Genomic DNA, 18,319 nt, shown 5'->3' with positions numbered 1-18,319 from the left:
TGTTTTCAAAGGAAGACTAACTGCTTATACAGAACTTTGTTCCCAAACAATATATTTTAAACATCAAAAGTGGTTACATTGTGCTTAAATAAATCAGATCTTAAGTAAAGAATGGAGGGAAATATCCTCTCCAACTATTGACTCAAATATTTCAAGTTGTTAAAGGTTTTATTGAGAAAATTCCATAGCATATCCCTTTGATCATCCATCGTCTTTCAGTAAGAAATGCTGGTCAGAATTAATAATAATACTACTACTAATAAAAGCGAAAGAAATGGTAACTTACTTTACAGATTTCACTTCCCTGCTAATATTTGAGAACACATCTGCTAAAGTAAAACCAATCCAAAGAAAACCAAACAAACAAATAGAATGAGTAGAGTATTTCTCTATACTTTAGATGAAGCACAGAAAAGCCCCCAAATCCTCAAAACACAAATGTACTTCACAGGGTGGCCCAGTGATATGCCCACATTTAAAGTAGGACGCTTGACTTACTTGAAGACATTCAGAGCCACAACAACAGGGACCCCAAAGAGCTGAGCGATCTGAATTTGCTTCTCCAGGTTACAGCAGCCGTCTGCCACCAGCTGGAGGTTCTGTAAGAAAACCAGACCCCTGCATAGTATCACCTCCCATTAAACCTGCCAAATGACAATGGCAGGCCCACTCTGGTAGGTTTTGTTCCATCTATGCTCACTTTAGCTTCCCTGGTGGCTCAGTCGGTAAAGAAATCTGCCTGCAATGCAGGAGACCTGGGTTTGATCCCTGGGTTGAGAAGATCCCCTGGAGGAGGGCATGGTAACCCACCCCAGTATTCCTGCCTGTAGAATCCTCGTGGACAGAGGAGCCTGGTGGGCAGCAGTTCACGGGGTCGCAAAGAGTCAGATATGACTGAGCGACTAAGCACAGCATATGCTTACTTTATTGTTCTGGAAGCTATGCAAGAAAGCCCTAAGTCTTTTTTTTATTTTCCCTCCAAGAAAAGATGGCTGCAGAAGGAGGAGGCTCATTTTCCAAATAAAGTCTAAAATTATTCTAGATCCAATGGCATATTTGGGTCTCCAGCCAGGCAGCTATTTCTGCTGCTGACTGGCAGCCAACACATCAGCAACATGCCCACGCTCTGTGGGCTGGTGGACAAGAAGGCATAAGGTCCCTGGAGGGTGACAGCCCTGTCCAGCTACTCTCTGCTCAAATTCATGGTGCCACCTGTAGGAGCTAAGAGGTACTGCTGCCAGTCAATCAAAATCTGCAAGTCATCACAAGAATACATGGGTATAAGCTTTCATACGGGCTTCAGACGGTAAAGAATCTGCCTGCAATGCGCGAGACCTGGGTTCAATCCCTGGGTTGAAAAGATTCCCTTAAGGAGGGCATGGCAACCCACTTCAGTGTTTTTGCCTGGAGAATCCCCGGGGACAGAGGAGCCTGGTGGGTTACAGACCATAGGGTTGCAAAGAGTCAGATATGACTAAGCAGCTAAGCATACAAGCTTCATACATCTTTATGTGCTGGAGACCATGACGCCTGCTCTGATGACTGCCCAGACAGAAAGCCTACACCCATCTTTTCTTAAGATTGGAGAGTTAACTGAATGGGTTTTATCCTTCCTCCACCCATTAGATTATTAGAGAAGCACTTTTCTAAGAGGCCACTGGCAGAGAACCTGTTTCCTGACTGAGATTCAGCTGCCAGCCAATGGTTAACTGGATTTGAATAATTCTCCACTCTTACCTCTTCTGTATATTCCTTTTTAAGAGGGACCCCAGCAGTTACCTGAGATAAGAAAAGATAAAAATTAAGAATAGTCCTGTCATACTGTTAACTCTGATTAAGATCTGAAAGAAAAACAAATCATGGTCCCTTTCTGGGAAGGTTCACTTGAAAAGCACATTTTGTGCCTTAAACCAATTATTGGTGGCCCTGGAGGAACATAAAGTCTTCTGGGTGCTTTTAAAAAATCACTGAAGCCTGAGCTCCACCCTGACCAATTAAACCAGGATTTCTGGGAGTGGGACCTACGGTCAGCAACAGTTAAAAAACTCCTCAGGCAATTCTAAGTCATCTAATGTCTAATGCCATTATCCTAGCAAAACAGGGAAGCCACAATATGATTTATACAGAGTGCATCATCATTCTAAATAAATTCTAAACCATTTCAAAATAATTGCCATTAGTTTTTCCCTTTGAGCCTAATTTCTCACAGAAACCAATGGGGTTGGCAGCTTAAAGATAAGAAAACTGAAGTTGAGAGAAGGCAGGTGTCTTGCCCATGGTTACACAACAAATGAGAGGCAGACAGGGGCATGAATTGTTATAACAGGGTTCTGAATCCCCAGTTTAGTGACTTTTCACAGTTCCACACTGTTTTTTCTTCTTTTTTTTGGTCCATACCCTGCAACTGGTTTCAGTGAGAAACCTAGCCATTTTAACTCACCAAGGATGTGGTGATCTACTCTCCTCTCAGCCAAGAGGTCTTGAGAATATTGCAAATCCTTTGAAAAGTTACCTCTATGACAGATTTTTTTTTTAGTTGTGAAGGAACATGATTATTCCAGGTATTTCTCTGAGGGTGTTTTTGAATGGCATTTAAACTGACGGACACTGAATAAGCAGACTGCCTCACAGTGTAGGTGGGCCACATCCCATCAGTTGAAGGTCTGCTAGAATAAAAGGAATCTGTGCAAGAGAAAATTCTCCAGCAGACTGGGACTGGAATATTGGCTTTCCTGAGTCTCCTGCAGTTGCCCACTCTGTAGATTTCTGGACTTGTCAGCCTCCATAATTGGACGATAATTCCTTACAATAACTCTTTTTATGTAAATACACATCTTATTGGTTGTGGAGAACCCTCCTTATGACACCATGTTTCAAAAAGAAAGAAATATCTGGATCCAAAAGTGTTCGTTCTTTTACTGCACCAAGAATGGTCAGCATTTTGGAAGACGGGATATGATTGGGGCTAAAATGGGCAAGTTCAAGGGTCATAGGATTTTTCCACTGTACAAATTAAGGGAAAAAAACAAAGTGAATAAACATAAGAGGCAGCTGTGGTTATCTGTGTAATGACATCAAAAGGAAGTAGAAATGATAAAGGATCAAAAACATTAGTAACAGAGTTGATTCAAGTAAGAGGGAATGATACTGAGGTGGATAATATAGAATATAGGATTAAGAAGATCAAAGTTCATTTATTATTCATTTACTGAAAACATTTTCTTGATACAGACTATGCCAGGCATGAGGAATACACAGATTAATAAGACACAGTCTTTAATTTCAAGGAATTCAGAGTTAAGGAGGGAGACAGACCATTCTGTCTGTCAGACAGATATTCATAAAATACAATGTAGAAGCACTACTGGAGTCCAGGAGAGGAAAGCTAAACTTCATTTGGCTTCCTGATCCTCCCCTTTATCATCTTCCAACTGTATCTGTGTCTATTCTCAAACCCTGTTACAATCATCACTAGCATGGAACCGTGCCATTAAGTGGAATCGGACGAGGTACCAAGGATTCAGGTGAGCAGAAAATGCAACCATTGTAAAACAGAGCACACACATTAAGATGAACTGAAATAGGATTATAAATCATGTAGTGAATTTTTATAGGACAAAGATGAGACTGGCGTGCGGAATTAAAGTCAAGAGACCTTGATTTCACATTTGATTAGTCCCCTAAATAGATTAGGAAGCAAGACCTGGAATCCTCCTGTAGCTCCGTGATTTTATCTGAACCAGACTAGACAGTGTCTAAGCCCTTTGAGTATTAAAGCCCTTTGATTTGATAATTTTTAGGTTGTAAAACGGGGTGGGGGGGGATTTCAAATTTATTTCTGGTATCGATGAGTGGATTAGGGGTTCAAAAAAGTTTCCCCTTTATTCATATTCAGCTCTGTCTGCTGGACAAAAAGCGGAGGATCTGGATCTCAGCCACAGGCTTCAGATGTGGTGATACTGCCCACATCCCCTAAACCCACCAAACCCCAGTTTCCTCATCTGTAAAATGGTATAAAATAACATCTGCCCCTCCTAGGACAAAGAATTGCTAAGACAATTAAACACTATACATCATGGTGTTTCATCATGGCAAACTTATTTCCTCATAGTATGTAATTGATCATTGTGTGATGTTTGCATACACACTATGCCAGTTAAGAAATCAGATTTGGCAGTTTGTGTCATATATCAAGATTTAAGTGATAAAGAAACACCAAGTCATTTTATTTCAAAAATGATGAATCAGCACAAGATTTCTCATTCTCCCTTCGGAAATCCCTAAAAATGAAAAACAAAAACCAAAAAACAACAAAACTACACCTTTGCCGTGGAAAACACAAAATTCCCTTCAGTTGCGTGTGAGTTCTACATGTGATAAAGACTTTTGATAAAGTCTTTTAAAATGTTAAAACAGAATTTGAGATGTCTAAGCAAAGCTCTCTCAGAAATAATCCAGTGCTCTAACAGAGTTATATAGTGAAATCATAATAAACAGAAACAGGAGGAAAATAGTGCTAGATGAAATCTGATGAGATGTAGCATCAGTGAACCAAAAAACGATCCATACAAACACTGAACTACCTCACCCACAAAAGCCATCACTCTTACCCTTCTGTTCTTCATTCAGGAAACAGAGCCTCTATCCTCCTATTACCACGGGGTTATAAAATGTTGACACAACCTTCAGTTTAGGCTCTTAGAGGTTACATTACACTCAAAATACTGCTCAGAAATAACTTTATGGGTGTTACTAATTACTTGATCTTACTGAACTCTAAGTGCCCTGCAATGGTGATTTGTGAAGAAAGAGACATTTTGGAAAACTGTCGTGATGAAGCAGGTTTGAGTGTTTCAAAGACTCAATTCGGCCTCATTCTGTTTTATCAGAAAGGAAGCGTGGAACTTACGCTTGGTCCACCTCCATGCATCTTCAGAGCCCGCACGGTTGCTACCAGAACCACAACGCTGGGTACCAGACCAGACGCTCTACACTTGATGTTGAAGAATTTCTCCATGCCAATATCAGCACCAAAGCCAGCTTCAGTCACTGTGGAGAATCAAGTGGGAAACCTGCTATGATCTTCTAAAACAACAGTTAAGTTTTGACCATCATTGGTGTGGTTCAAATTCAAAGGATGACAGGTCCCTCTCCACACTCAAGGCTACTCATACACCGTGGTATACTGTTCATACAAAAAGGTAAAAAGATGTTCTCATGGTTTTAGAAAATGTTCTGCTTCCTTATGTTCCTTTATGTTTACAATGTTCAGAATTGTAAAAATATGACTTGACTCGGCTTCACACCACTGCTCCTTAAGGAGTCACTGCCCTGGCCAAGATTTTTCTTCTAGTGTAGAATGTCAAGGCAAAGCTTTTCTTTTTTTTTTTTTTGGCAAAGCTTTTCTTAACCCAGATGGGATTTTCAAGTTTTTAATCAGGTTCCAAATAGTCCATCAGTGTCAAATAATACTGTTACCATGATTACCATAGAAAATCTTTTCTTAACTCTTTATAAGACACACACACAGAATCACTTATATTAATGCCACTTGGCCCTTTCTATTAGTAGACAAAGTTGGTATTAGTTGAATGGCTTAGGGTTGATCATCAGGCTTGATAAGATAGCATCTTTATTTCATAACCACAGAAGACAGTCATCTGTAACCATTCTTTCCCTGCCCCCAGACTGCTAGAAATGTTACTGAGGCAGTTATGGCTATACCAGGGAGACTATCCAGTACTGCCTTCCAAGAGGATAACCCCTGATTCTGGGTCAGCAGCAGCATCTTCATACACAGAGCAGAGAGCTGGACCAGACACAGGAGTAGCCCCTGGTGGCTTAGAAACGCAGACTCATGGGTTCTACCCCACAACTACTGAACCAGAACCGGCATTCTGACAAGATCCCCCGGTGAGATGAATGCTCATTAAAATTTGAGAAGCACACTGCTCTAGGAAAGAAATGCTATCAATGTAATAGAAGGTAAATATTTATGGAATATGTACTACATACTCACAGGACAACCAAAGCCATAATTTATGGCAGAGATAGGAATAGACAGTAAAAAAATTTACTAAGATAAAATAAAACTATTTAACCTGTGAACAAATAAGGATATTTGTGCCCAGCATTCACTGAATATACATATTTTTAAAAAATTAATAAAAATAAAACAACAATAATTTCAGATCCTTTTTTTTTCAGACTCTTTCTGACCTTTCTTTAGTCAACCAGCTGTCCTAATTCTTTACGGTTTCCTTTTAGTGCCTCATGCGACTATATAATTTTTATAGAATAGGTAGAATTTTGTAGTCTGCTCTTTTAAAGTCATCACACTTTTCTTACTGTGCTGCAAACTTTCAAAATTTATGATTATAAGTGGCAGCTTATAATTTTGTTAAGTTGATATACCAAGATTTGCAAAATTCTTCCCTCTGTTATTCGATGTTTGAGTTGTTTCCAACATAAAGAACGCTGCAAAGTATTTGTGCATATGAGCTTTAACTTGTTTCAAATTATATTCTTGGAATAAATTCCCAAGGGTAAGAGTATGGTTCCAGAGGATATAAAATTCTTTTATGACTGTTGATATGCTTTTGACATATTGAAAAATATTCCTTTGAAAGTATTCAATTTGGAATGAACATAGCTACAAGTCGTTCCCTTCCCCTTTAATGTATTTCCTTTGAACAAGAGATATAGCAGGACAGTTTGAAGAAGTAAAAGACATTCCTTTTAATACAGTATTTAGGACAATTATGGTGATATTATCACTGTAGCCGACCCTCAGCATTCACAGGGGATCAGTTCCATCTGCGAACACCATAATCTGAGGATGCTTCTATAAAGCCCTTTATATAAAATGGAGCAGTACACTGAATGCAGTCAGCCTTCCGTATCTGCGGATGCAAAGGGCTGATTGTAGTTAAAGGTCAAAACCAGAGATTGTTGACAGCAAAAATTCCTATCTCAGTGGTATCCCTGGTATAGGGATTCAAGTAACCAAAGTTTTACAGGTTTTATTTTTAAGTGCTAAGGTATTTTAATAACTGGTTAATGTTACTTTATTGTCAGAAGTAGAATATTATGTACATTTCACCTAACAGGGTTTGATCAAATGATCTCTAAGGTCTTTCCAGTTGGATGCACGTTTCCACATGAAGCTCCCCTCTTAAAGACTATAAACTCCATGAGGACAGGGACCATGGCTGTAGGAGAGATTAACACCGCAAGGCACATGTGTGCGTGCTAAATTGCTTTAGTTGTGTCTGACTCTTTGCAACCCTACGGACTGTAGCCTGCCAGGTTCTTCTGTCCATGGGATTCTCTAGGCAAGAATACTGGAGTGGATTGCCATGCTCTCCTAGTAGCCACGTCTGATCTTCTCAGGAACAGGAAGCTGCTCTCTGTCCCTCCTAGCCCTCTGCTCTGGTTTGCTGCCCCACAGACCCACACCTATTTCTGCATGTAGTATCCTAATTAGACTTATGTGTCATCTCCTGAGTGGAGGAAGGAACCATATCTTAATTATCTTTGTATCACTAGTAACATAACACCCAGTGCAAAAAAAGAAAAAAGGAAGAAGAATTAACAAAGTAAAGAAGAAACTATCAGAGAAGGAGCCAGTGGTGATCTAAAATAAATGCTATTATTCAATGGAAATGGGTAGATAGACACATATGGAGGTATGGGGAATTATAACAAAAGGAACTTCAGTTGGGCAAGGAAACAGGATGCCATAGTTAAGGTTCTAAATGCAAAGGAAATATGGAGGCAAAGAATGTGAAGAAAACCCAAACGAGGAGGATGTGTCAGATTCTCATCCGCTGAAAACGTTTGAAATACTGCGCTTTTGTTTTCAAATACCAGACTGCTGTAAGAAAACGGAAGGTATGATGCTGGTGGGTAATTCTAAAATTAAGGACCACTTCATAAGGGGTCATCAACAAGAACTAACTTGGATGTTTCCCTGTGCAGTGATGGATATCTGTGTCTTCGTCCTTTGGGAAGGGGGGTGGTTATCTGGCTGTGAGTGGGGGCAAGTTGCTTTTCCTAGGCAAATTCCTGGGACTTGTCAATATCGAAAACCTTTAAGTAACATTTTCTTAGTGATCTGAAGAAAACGTTAGTGATCTGAAATAAGCAATTTATTCCCTTACTGTAAAAGTCCTCTCTATAATTTTAAAAATAGATACAGGTAAAGGAATTATTTAATGTGGACTGTAGCTCAGACTTGGTCTTGAGTCATGAAGCAAATACATTTACTACGATTTAGCATTCCTGAAAAGCACACAATGTAGACTTCAGAAAGTTGCATGTTTTAAAAAGGTTTGTGAGAAATTGCCCGTGTCACAAGAACTGTTTGTCTTGGCAATCCCTTTTCTTTGGGGGGCAGAGACGGGAGGAGTTTACAGCTCTTCAATTTACAGCATGAAGGGAAACAGGAAGATTGTGTGAGCACAGAAGCTAGTGGATAGCAAGTTTGGAGCCTGGCTTGATTTGAACTTTGAAACCCATAATCTGCTCAGAAAGGAACGGTCAGTGGGTCTGCTTTGGGAAAGGACTAACTATTTGGACAAACACTGTTAGTAACGTGTGCAGGAAAGAGAGCTCTGCACAAAAGCCAATACTGGACAACCAGGCGGTTGTCCGTCTGTTCTTATCTGCTAGGACACTGTGAGTCACATGGTACAAATTGAACAGAAAAAACAGCCACAAAGAAGCCACTACTGGCAGGCACGCTTGCTATCCATGAAATTATTCAGTGAGGCAGAGAGACGATGCTTATATTAAATTATTTTATCACATCCCTACTTGCTGTGTACACTGAAGTTGCAGGGACAATTAGGACTCAGATTTTATAGTAATCACCGATCTGCTACCTTAAAAAAAAAAAAAAAAGCTATGGTCATGACATTATAGGTAGGCCCTATAAGCTATGAAAAGTGACAGTTGCTCAGTTGTGTCCGACTCTTTGCGACCCCACGGACTATACTGTCCATGGAATTCTCCAGACCAGAATACTGGAGAGGGCAGCCTTTTCTTTCTCCAGGGGATCTTCCCAATCCAGGGATCGAACCCAGGTCTCCTGCATTGCAGGCAGATTCTTTACCAGCTGAGCCACCAGGGAAGCCCTGTATACGCTATGGTCTCATAAAAATTCCAGGGCTATGAGGGACCGTTAGGGATCACACACACTGACCTCCTTGGGGCTCCTATGTGCCAGGTAAGCTCTTTTCTTGAGATAACAACACAGACGCTATGATGGTATCCGAGGCCCCTCTGAGGCGTGGGGCGGAGTTCGCCTTTCTGAATTACGTACTCTCTGCCATTCTGCCCTAAACACACTTGACTAAACATACACACCCCAGAACTTAGAAACAACCTTTGTTTCTTCTCATTCAATAATTAATGAACTTCTATCACCCTGCCAGCCATCTAAACATTTATCAACATGCCCTTGTCTTCACTTAGGGAGGAAACAGAGCTGTCTGCACATATTCCACATTTCAAAGATGAGAAAGATTCATTCATTACCTAATGACAAAGGAGCATCTTTCTGACCTTTCTTTTCATTCTTTTTTTTCCTGTTTGAATTCCCTTTGGTGCTTTTAAAATGTTTAATCATTTACGAGCATGTAGGTAAATTTGAATCAACTCTCCTCTGTGTTTAATTCTGGATGATCTCATGGGTTAGTACATTCACTGAACCCATTTCTGTCAAATCACAATCTTAAGTGTGGTTCAGTGGTTCTCAACTGGAAACATTTCACAGTATCTGAAATCATTTTTGGTTACTCTAACTGGGATCGAGTTTAAGCGGGAGCCAGGGATGCTGCTAAACACCATAGAACGCAGAGGACAGACACTCACCCCCCTGAAAAACAAAAAACCAAAAAACCAACCACCCAGAATTTTTCACCCCAAATGCCCAGAGGCAGACATTCTGCTCTAGTTCAAGCATAACAAAGCAGCCTTGTACTTTCTAGACACTCTTTCTGAGAATGTTACAAACGTGTTCGCTGTGATAAAACAAAAGCTTGTACAAGATTATGCTAACAATAACCTTAGATACCATAAGGGCTGGAAATATGAATAAAAAGTCTGCTAAGCAAAGTCTGATGCTCTGTGTCAATGATGTGTTTACTACAACACAGCAGTTCCTGGTGATGAAAAATAGTGTCTCACTGATGACGGATGCACCAATTTTGTAAGAAAGCATAGAATACAGGACAACACAGGTGATGGCCATGATCCATTTTACTACTAAGAACAAATATATATGGTGGGGAAAAGCTATCCAAACAGAGACTGGGGCTCTAGAGAGGCACAGATGTTACCATTTACTAACACGTCTGTGTGCCCGCCAACGCATTAGACATCCTCCGTCTCTTTCCACTTTTCATCGCCTTTATCCGCTGCTTATAGATTATGAAGCTAAAGATTGAAACAGTTTTTTCCCAAAGTCACACAGTAAGGCGACAGAGCTTGGACGGAAACTATGGTCCATCTGACTGCAGGCTACACCCCACCCCATCCTGTCTTGTCCGTGTGTAACTGATTCTGCAGCATTTCTCTAACTCAGCTGCTTAGCATGTTGTGCAACAAGATGAAAAAAATCTCAACACCTTGTACTTCAGTAATAATCTGATATCTAAGACGTAGCTCTAGATTCTTCTCCAGAACCCCAGACTTGTTTTCTAATTGCAAAATGGTCCTCCTGTGATAAAAGCAAGCAAGTCACCTGCAGTTTCCTCCATTACGGTATTTCCTCCCTTCCTCCCCTCTCGCGCTCCTTCCTTACATCCTCTTTCTCTCTCTTCACTCAGAAAGTTATTTTCTCTCTTAGAGCAATTCATTTAGGGATAGGGAATCACGTCCTCTCTTAGACCTCAGCCTACAGTGCTGAGTCCTGGGCAGCGAGCGGCAGGCAGTGTTACTGGTGAAAACAAAGATGCCCCAGAGAGCAAGCTGCAAGGACCAGCTCCATCTGGGCTTGGTACCTAACACCAGTTGAAACAGGCCACAGGCAGAGAATACTCACTCTGCAGGCTGGCCTCTTGAGAACCTAACGGTAATCTAGGGGCCAGGGAGTCACCACCTCTCTCTCACTGGATGAGTCAGGTTCCAAGACTTGTCTTCCCAGCCTCCTTCAGCCAGGCGTCTACCCTCCAGCACTGGCTGGGGAAATGAGTAACCACAACTCTCTAGCTTGGGTTTTCTTTTCCAAACTGTACACCGTGGTGGGAGAAAAAAAAGCAGCAAATATTTTAGACCTGAAATTCTCCTTTCTGCTTTTACTCTGAGGAAAACCCTCCTTGCACTCTGATAAAGAGTTAAAATTGAGGCACCAAAAATTGTCCCTGAATTTCTGGCTTCTCGATATGCTCGAATGTTATCACCATCATAGCAAAATTGAATTTCCACCTTGCTGTGTCACTAAGGGCTCTTTATTCCGTGTGTGCTCAGAAGATTAGAATTTTCAGATTTCGCAGCCACTTTATAATGGTAATAATTTTTCTCTCCATGATACACGCCACCGACATATATATCAAATATACAACACAGTGAGTCCCCATTACTCTGGGACATGAACTTGAATTTATGGACTGTTAGAGGTCCCACAGAAAACCTAGCCTTTGCAATGAGTTTAGCTCAAAACAGGTTGAGATAAGAAATACATCGGCACAGCACAGATTTTGCTAACTTAACCCTCAAAAGAACTTGTAAAACAGAGGGAGAAATCAAACTGGCTTTCATTCAGTCGGCACTTAACTTTCTCACGACAAATCAGAAAAATAAACAAAACCTTTGCACAGGAAGAAGTAAGCTATATGCCGGACTAGGCTTCATTCTGAAGCACTGTGGGCTCTAAGCCTAAACAAAGCTAAAGGAAATGGAAACTAGACTCTTCAAATTGCCCTTTTCTGCCATGTGCAAGCAGGTCTATCCAGCTGCAGCTGAACAGGGAAAGTGGAGGTCAGAGTCACAGAAGCACATAAATTCTAAATTGGAGCTCAAAGTAGGCTGGCCCTCGAGGATTTTAATAACTTTTTCAATGATTAAAAGGAGACTAAGTGAACCAGGATGAATCAGTAAATGACAGAGAAAGCTCTGTATTATGACTACAGCTGGGGAAAAAAGAGGAGGAACTTGCTTAGAATTTATTAAATATAAAGGATCCAACTCATGTTAAGTCTTTGAAATTTTACAAGAAATTAAATCACTTCTGCCGTCTTGGATTTGTCTTTGCTCTTGGGTTTTAAAAATGTCTTAGCATCAAATTTTCATCAGCTGTACAGATTCAACCAGGCACATATTAGGAGACTTAGAGGGGGGAGAAAAAAAACTAAAAAGGTGGGGGCGGGGAGAATCCAAGATAAATACTGTGCATGTGTGCTGAGTTGTGTCCGACTCTTTGCAACCCCCATGGACTGCAGTCTGCCAGGCTCCTCTGTCCATGGGATTCTCCAGACAAGAATACTGGAGTGGGTTGCCATGTCCTCCTCCAGGGGATGGATCTTCCCTACCCAGGGATTGAACCCGCATCTCCTGCATTGCAGGCAGATTCTTTTTTTACCCAATGAGCCACCTGGGAAGTCCAATATTAATATTAACTTGTGCTTTTTTTTCTTTTTTACCTTTTGGTGATGGCAGCACTTACACATGAGGGGAAGTCTGGTAGTTGCATGGAATGCATGAGAAGGTTACAGGAGATTTATCAGGGAAAAGGGAAAGAGAAGACATGAAAAGTACAGGACATAGGTCCCCATGAATGATCTGTTTCAAAAATAAAAACTCTGAAAATACCAGTAATGCCCCTTAGATGTACTCTGTTATCTGGACCCAGAATTCCCTTCCTCCAGAGAATTAATTAAGCAAAGACACTGGCTTAATTATTTGAACTCATCATTATCGTTAATCATCCTGTTTTGTAAAATGATTCTGACCAAAGTGTAATTTGATTTTTGAAAACAAAAAAAGTTTAGATGAAAATTAAATTATACATGCTATATTTTTACCTCCCTTATAAAAATCCAACTGAATTAAATTTATAAATTCATCTATCGAAATAGATGCCATCTTCTTGTAGGGATCAGGAGCATCTGTACAAGGTCACTGCTTTGACCAGGGTTTTAACCCTTCTGCTTTTAGCAAACTGTGTGTCCCAGAGTTCTGGACTTCTGGATGATTGCTTGGGGCACAGCAGTTCTCTTGCAGCTCCTGAGAACTGGACACTAGGAAACTAACTTGAAACAAATTTTGAAAGTCTGTGCCAACACCATGCTTTAATCTAAAATAATGAAAAGATGAAACAGAACATTTTGCATCGAGCAGTTTATGAAAATCAACCCAAGGAGGAAAAAAAACTATAAATGTCAACAGGTAAATATATTTTATCTTGAGGGTTCCGAGGAAAAAAGAACACCCCAAAACCTCTATTAGCTTGTTCTGCAAGTGCCAGAAACCCAGCAAGAGAAACCAAGATTCCTGAGCTTGAAAACAGATTCAATCTACCAACATTCCTAGTATAACAATTTTTATTATAGAAAAAGAAATGACAGAAGGAAAACATTTCAAACTTGAAAGCTGGAAGATTCTACAATGTATTTAACTAAATGAAAGCAGGTCGGGCAGTAATTTGTGAACTGAGGGTAGAAATCCATTAGTGTTTTACATAATCAAATTACTGGGTTGCAAACAGAAGGTTTTCTAAAAAGGAAGAAATAGGATAGGAAATACTAGAACTGTTAGGATACACTACACAGGATAAGAGGAAGTAGTCAATTCATAAGACACTGGTTTCCTTTTTGCACACGTGTGTGCATGTGTGCACATGCCTTTTGTATATAAAATGTACTTTATGCTCTGGCTTCTGTCAAAACATCCAAGGGCCCCTGGCCCAGACTCTACTTTGCACATTTCTTATCTAGCAAGGGAGACAGATTGGCTGGCTTTACAGTCCTGTCTAGCCCTACTGGTTTCTCCCAAGATCACTGTGATGATTATCCAGGCCCAGTCCCACTCTAATCAGCACTGGAACATCCAGGATGACCACCTGGATCTCAGTGTAATCAGCCATTATCATTGCAATGTGCCTCTCACCGATCCAGGGGCGTGTAGGGAGGAAAGGTCTTTTTAGGTGCGTGGAGGCAAGAACCGTCTCTCTCCATGGTCCTTCTTTCCATGTTTCCTTAATGTGTCTCGCCTTGTCACTAGCACTAGCCAAGCCCCCCTGCCTGTCCAGTGGTATCGGATCTTGAAAGGACTCGATTTAACAGAACAAACGAGGGAACACTGAAAAAGCCAGCATTCCTTTTTGTGTCTAAAACACTCAAAATGAAGCTAATTGCCCCAAAAGAGAGAGCTGAGCATATTTTTTCTATGGCTTATTTTAAAAATAATCTTTTGTGTACAAAGTGAAAGTGATAGTGTGAAATATATATGATTAGAAACATATTATTGATATATTATTAGAATACTCGATGTGAAGGAGAAACATATCTGGTATTTTAACCATTTTCACTGTAATTTACGTTCTTGGATCTCTCTGTACTGTTGACAGAGAACATGCTCTTGAGCGGTCCAAGTAAACACAGTTCAAAAAACTCATTTTGCCATCTCTCTCTCTTTCACCCTCTCTCTCTCTCTCTCATTCTTGGTATGTTCCTAACATGGCCTCATGTCTAGAAGTGGGTCCAACTTGGGTAAAGTACCAATAATAAAAATATGATTATTTGTATTATACAGGAAAATACTGATCTTTGATATACTTAAGAATGAAAGTGGGCCAATTGGTTTGGCTGATTCAGAAGATAATTCTAAGTATGTTTGTGTAGAGAAGTGGAAGGTCTCATTTCTCTAAACCACAGCTGGCCACCAGGCAGATGCTGGAGAGACAGATGGTTACATGGATGACTCGGCATTAACTCGATTCCAAGTCTAGGAGAACCTCTTGAACTATGTCATGCTGACCTCACCTTTCCATTTAAAGGAGCCCACACAGAACCAGAAAATGGCTGTGACACCAAGGTTGTTTAGTGAGATGTAAACAGAAGTGCTATATGACTTCTAGGAAGATCCTTACCAGTGATATGGTGATATGCCTTTCATTCTTCTGGTTGGCTGGGATACAGATGTGATGGCTGGGGCCTGTGCAACCATACTGGGCTACTAGGCATTCCCTGATGATTGAGTAGATGACATACCAGTCCAAACTGCCTACCATGGATTTCTCTTAAATGGCAGATAAATAGACATATTTGTTTTGGGTCACTTTTCTTCACTATTGCTGCTATGTATGGATGAACCAAGGGCTTCCCTGATGGCTCCTGACAATGCAGGAGACACAGGAAATGCAGGCTTGGTTCCTGGGTCGGGAAGATCCCTTGGAGAAGGAAATGACAAACCACTCCAGTATTACTGCCTGACAAATCTCATGGACAGAGGATCCTGGCAGGTTCCAGTCCCTGGGATTGCAAAGAGTTGGACACAACTGAGCAACTGACGTATGCATACAAACAAAAAAAAATACGTGGGTGAACCTTATCCTAGCTGATTCCTTTGTGAAAATAAAGCCTCCTTAGAAACATGATAGCGTTTTTCATTTCTATCATTTCAGTTTGCACATAATTTGAACATTATGCAGCGTTTTCTTTCTCTGCACAACAGTAACTCTGGGACTAAAGTCAAGGTCACATTTCTAATTTAGAAAAGATGTGAGATTTGCTCAGAGTTTTTTTTGATGAAAAAGCTACAACTTGGGAGGCTAAGCGTGGCCATAACTCTCTGATAGCTACCCCAAAGCTATACCACTGAAGCTAAGTGAGAGAGGGTCTAACTGAAAGTTCCAGACACAGATTTAAATCAAGACAGCAGAAACCAGTATGTCAATTTGCAGTATAAGAGGATATATATGTAGGTTTCCTGTTCATCTGACTTTAAGAACTGTTCTCATTCTAAATTCTATCTCCTATGTGTATGTACTAAACAAAGAAATGTTTTTAGAGGGGAAAAAAAAAGCACCACTGTTTTTATAGTTGCTTTAAATACTTTTAGAATTTATCACTAAATTACAGCCTGACCCTAAAAAATAAAAACAATCCAGTCGACCAAAACATTCATGCAATTTTATAAAACAAACAAAAAACAAGATTCGGGCCAGGTAGGGTGGAGAGCAATCAAAAGAATGTACTTCTTTCAGTGGTGTCTAAAATTGAGAATGTCTGCGTGCATACATACTTGAATATACGAAAATTTAAAAATCCTTCCTCATCTGTTAGGACATAATTAAACATTTCAGTGGGGAAGAAGGGGTCTTTAGCGGATAAATAAGACATCCTCATGCCTCTGGACAGCAGGCTACAGTGGATCATTTCTCTCTGTTCAGAGAGGAAGTTTTTGCCAGGGTTCAGGCTACCTGATTACTCAGGTCAGCTACTGCCCACATCTCTGCCATTCCCACTACCAAGGGAAACAAGAGTGTGGACGTCTCTAAATAACCATCGGTCCTGCTGGAAAGTAAGGTAAAACCCCGACCCACTATAAAGAAGCTTGAGTGTTGAAGAATTGATACTTTTGAACTGTGGCATTGGAGAAGACTCTTGAGAGTCCCTTGGACTGCTAGGAGAAGAAACCAGTCAGTCTTAAAGGAAATCAGTCCTGAATATTCATTGGAAGGGCTGATGCTTAAGCTGAAGTTCCAGTACTTTGGCCACCTGATGCAAAGAGCCGGCCCATTAAAGAAGACCCTGATGCTGGGAAAGATTGAAGGCAGGACGAGAAGGGGACGACAGAGAATGAGATGGTTGGACGGCATCACTGACTCAATGGACATGAGTTTGAGCAAGCTCCAGGAGACAGTGAAGGACAGGGAAGCCTGGTATGCTGTAGTCCATGGGGCTGCAAGAGTTGGACACGATTGAGCAGCTGAACAACAACATCCAGATTTAGCTCTAAGAAAAGTAAAGACTTGACCATATACTAATGAGAACTGCCAATCTATTATGCCTCTAACCTCAGCCTCTCCTAAAGTCCAACATATATTTCCTCATCCACACTCCTCACTCCCAATGCATAAATAACAAACTAACATTTTGCCACAATGGCTTATTTTCCTTTTACAAAGAAGTAACACAGCACATATAGAGTTGAAGACTATCTTCATGCACGGGTACCCAGTTCAGTTTACTCCCTTCTTCTCATAGTCAGCAGTTCTTATTAACTTGGTGCTTATCTGGGTCATGTTTTCATTCTTTTACACATGTCTAAAGGCATAACAATTGTGTGGTAGTTTGAGCATTTTGAACTGTGGTGTTGGAGAAGACTCTTGAGAGTCCCTTGGACTGCGAGGAGATCCAACCAGTCCATCCTAAAGGAGATCAGTCCTGGGTGTTCATTGGAAGGACTGATGCTGAAGCTGAAACTCCAATAATTTGTCTACCTGATGCAAAGAACTGACTCATTTGAAAAGTCAGTTCAAATGATGCTGGGAAAGAGTGAAGGCAGGAGGAGAAGGGGACGACAGAGGATGAGATGGCTGGATGGCATCACTGACTCGATGGGCATGAGTTTGAGTAAACTCCGGGAGTTGGTGATGGACAGGGAGGCCTGGCGTGTTGCAATTCATGGGGTTGCAAAGAGTCGGACATGACTGAGAGACTGAACTGAACTGAAAGGCATAACAAAACATAGTATAATGCTGTTTGTATGTTTTTAAGATATGTTAGACTGTATTGTAAATTCTACTATCAACTTTTTCACTCACCATTGTTATTTCTGAGATCTTATCTTCTGTGGAAATACGCAGAATTAATGCTGCTGGTTGCATGGTACCCATATCTACGGCTGCTGACGAGTCCTTTCCTGGGGGGGGGGGGCCCATTAAATAAGGCTTCAACCTCTCATCCTCACTTATTTTCTTCAGGAAGGCATACTGACTTATCTGATGGGAAGGGGTGGTGGAAAGGGAACCCCATCTTCAAGTGGCATTCTTGTAACAATAATTCTACAAAATCATTCCGGAAGTTCTCATGGATCAGAAACTATATGTATGCTCTTCTCCATGAATTTTAAGGATGTTGAAAATATACTTCCAACCTGTTTTGTCTGCCTTATCTTGGAACTAGCTGAACTATGGTGATTCCTTGAACACATACTTTCCCTTCTTTCCCCTGTCTTGTTTTACTGGATTATATCTCAACCTTTCTTCAAAACATCCCCCAAATGCCATCTTCTCAGGGTGTCTTAAGAATAGGGAATGACTATTTAAGAACTGTGCATTTATTTCCACCGTATTGAAAGCACAACATTTCAG

General features: G+C 40.7%; 1 protein-coding gene across 5 annotated transcripts in view; it reads right to left on the bottom strand.

Annotated features, from left to right (window-relative positions):
• The window catches only part of MTHFD1L (methylenetetrahydrofolate dehydrogenase (NADP+ dependent) 1 like), a 174,077-nt gene that overhangs the window by 68,054 nt on the left and 87,704 nt on the right, over positions 1-18,319 (bottom strand). For all 5 annotated transcript variants that reach the window (XM_043888033.1, XM_043888036.1, XM_043888034.1 and 2 more), the window contains 3 exons: positions 4,910-5,049; positions 1,738-1,779; positions 499-599 (listed from right to left, as the gene is read on the bottom strand). In XM_043888033.1, coding sequence (XP_043743968.1) covers positions 499-599; positions 1,738-1,779; positions 4,910-5,049 — 283 coding nt within the window. The remainder of the gene's footprint in view (positions 1-498; positions 600-1,737; positions 1,780-4,909; positions 5,050-18,319) is intronic.

This window comes from Cervus elaphus, chromosome 26 (assembly GCF_910594005.1).
Source record: "Cervus elaphus chromosome 26, mCerEla1.1, whole genome shotgun sequence".
In the NCBI taxonomy this organism is placed as follows: Eukaryota; Metazoa; Chordata; class Mammalia; order Artiodactyla; family Cervidae; genus Cervus; species Cervus elaphus.
This window is presented reverse-complemented; position numbering and strand designations above follow the sequence as displayed.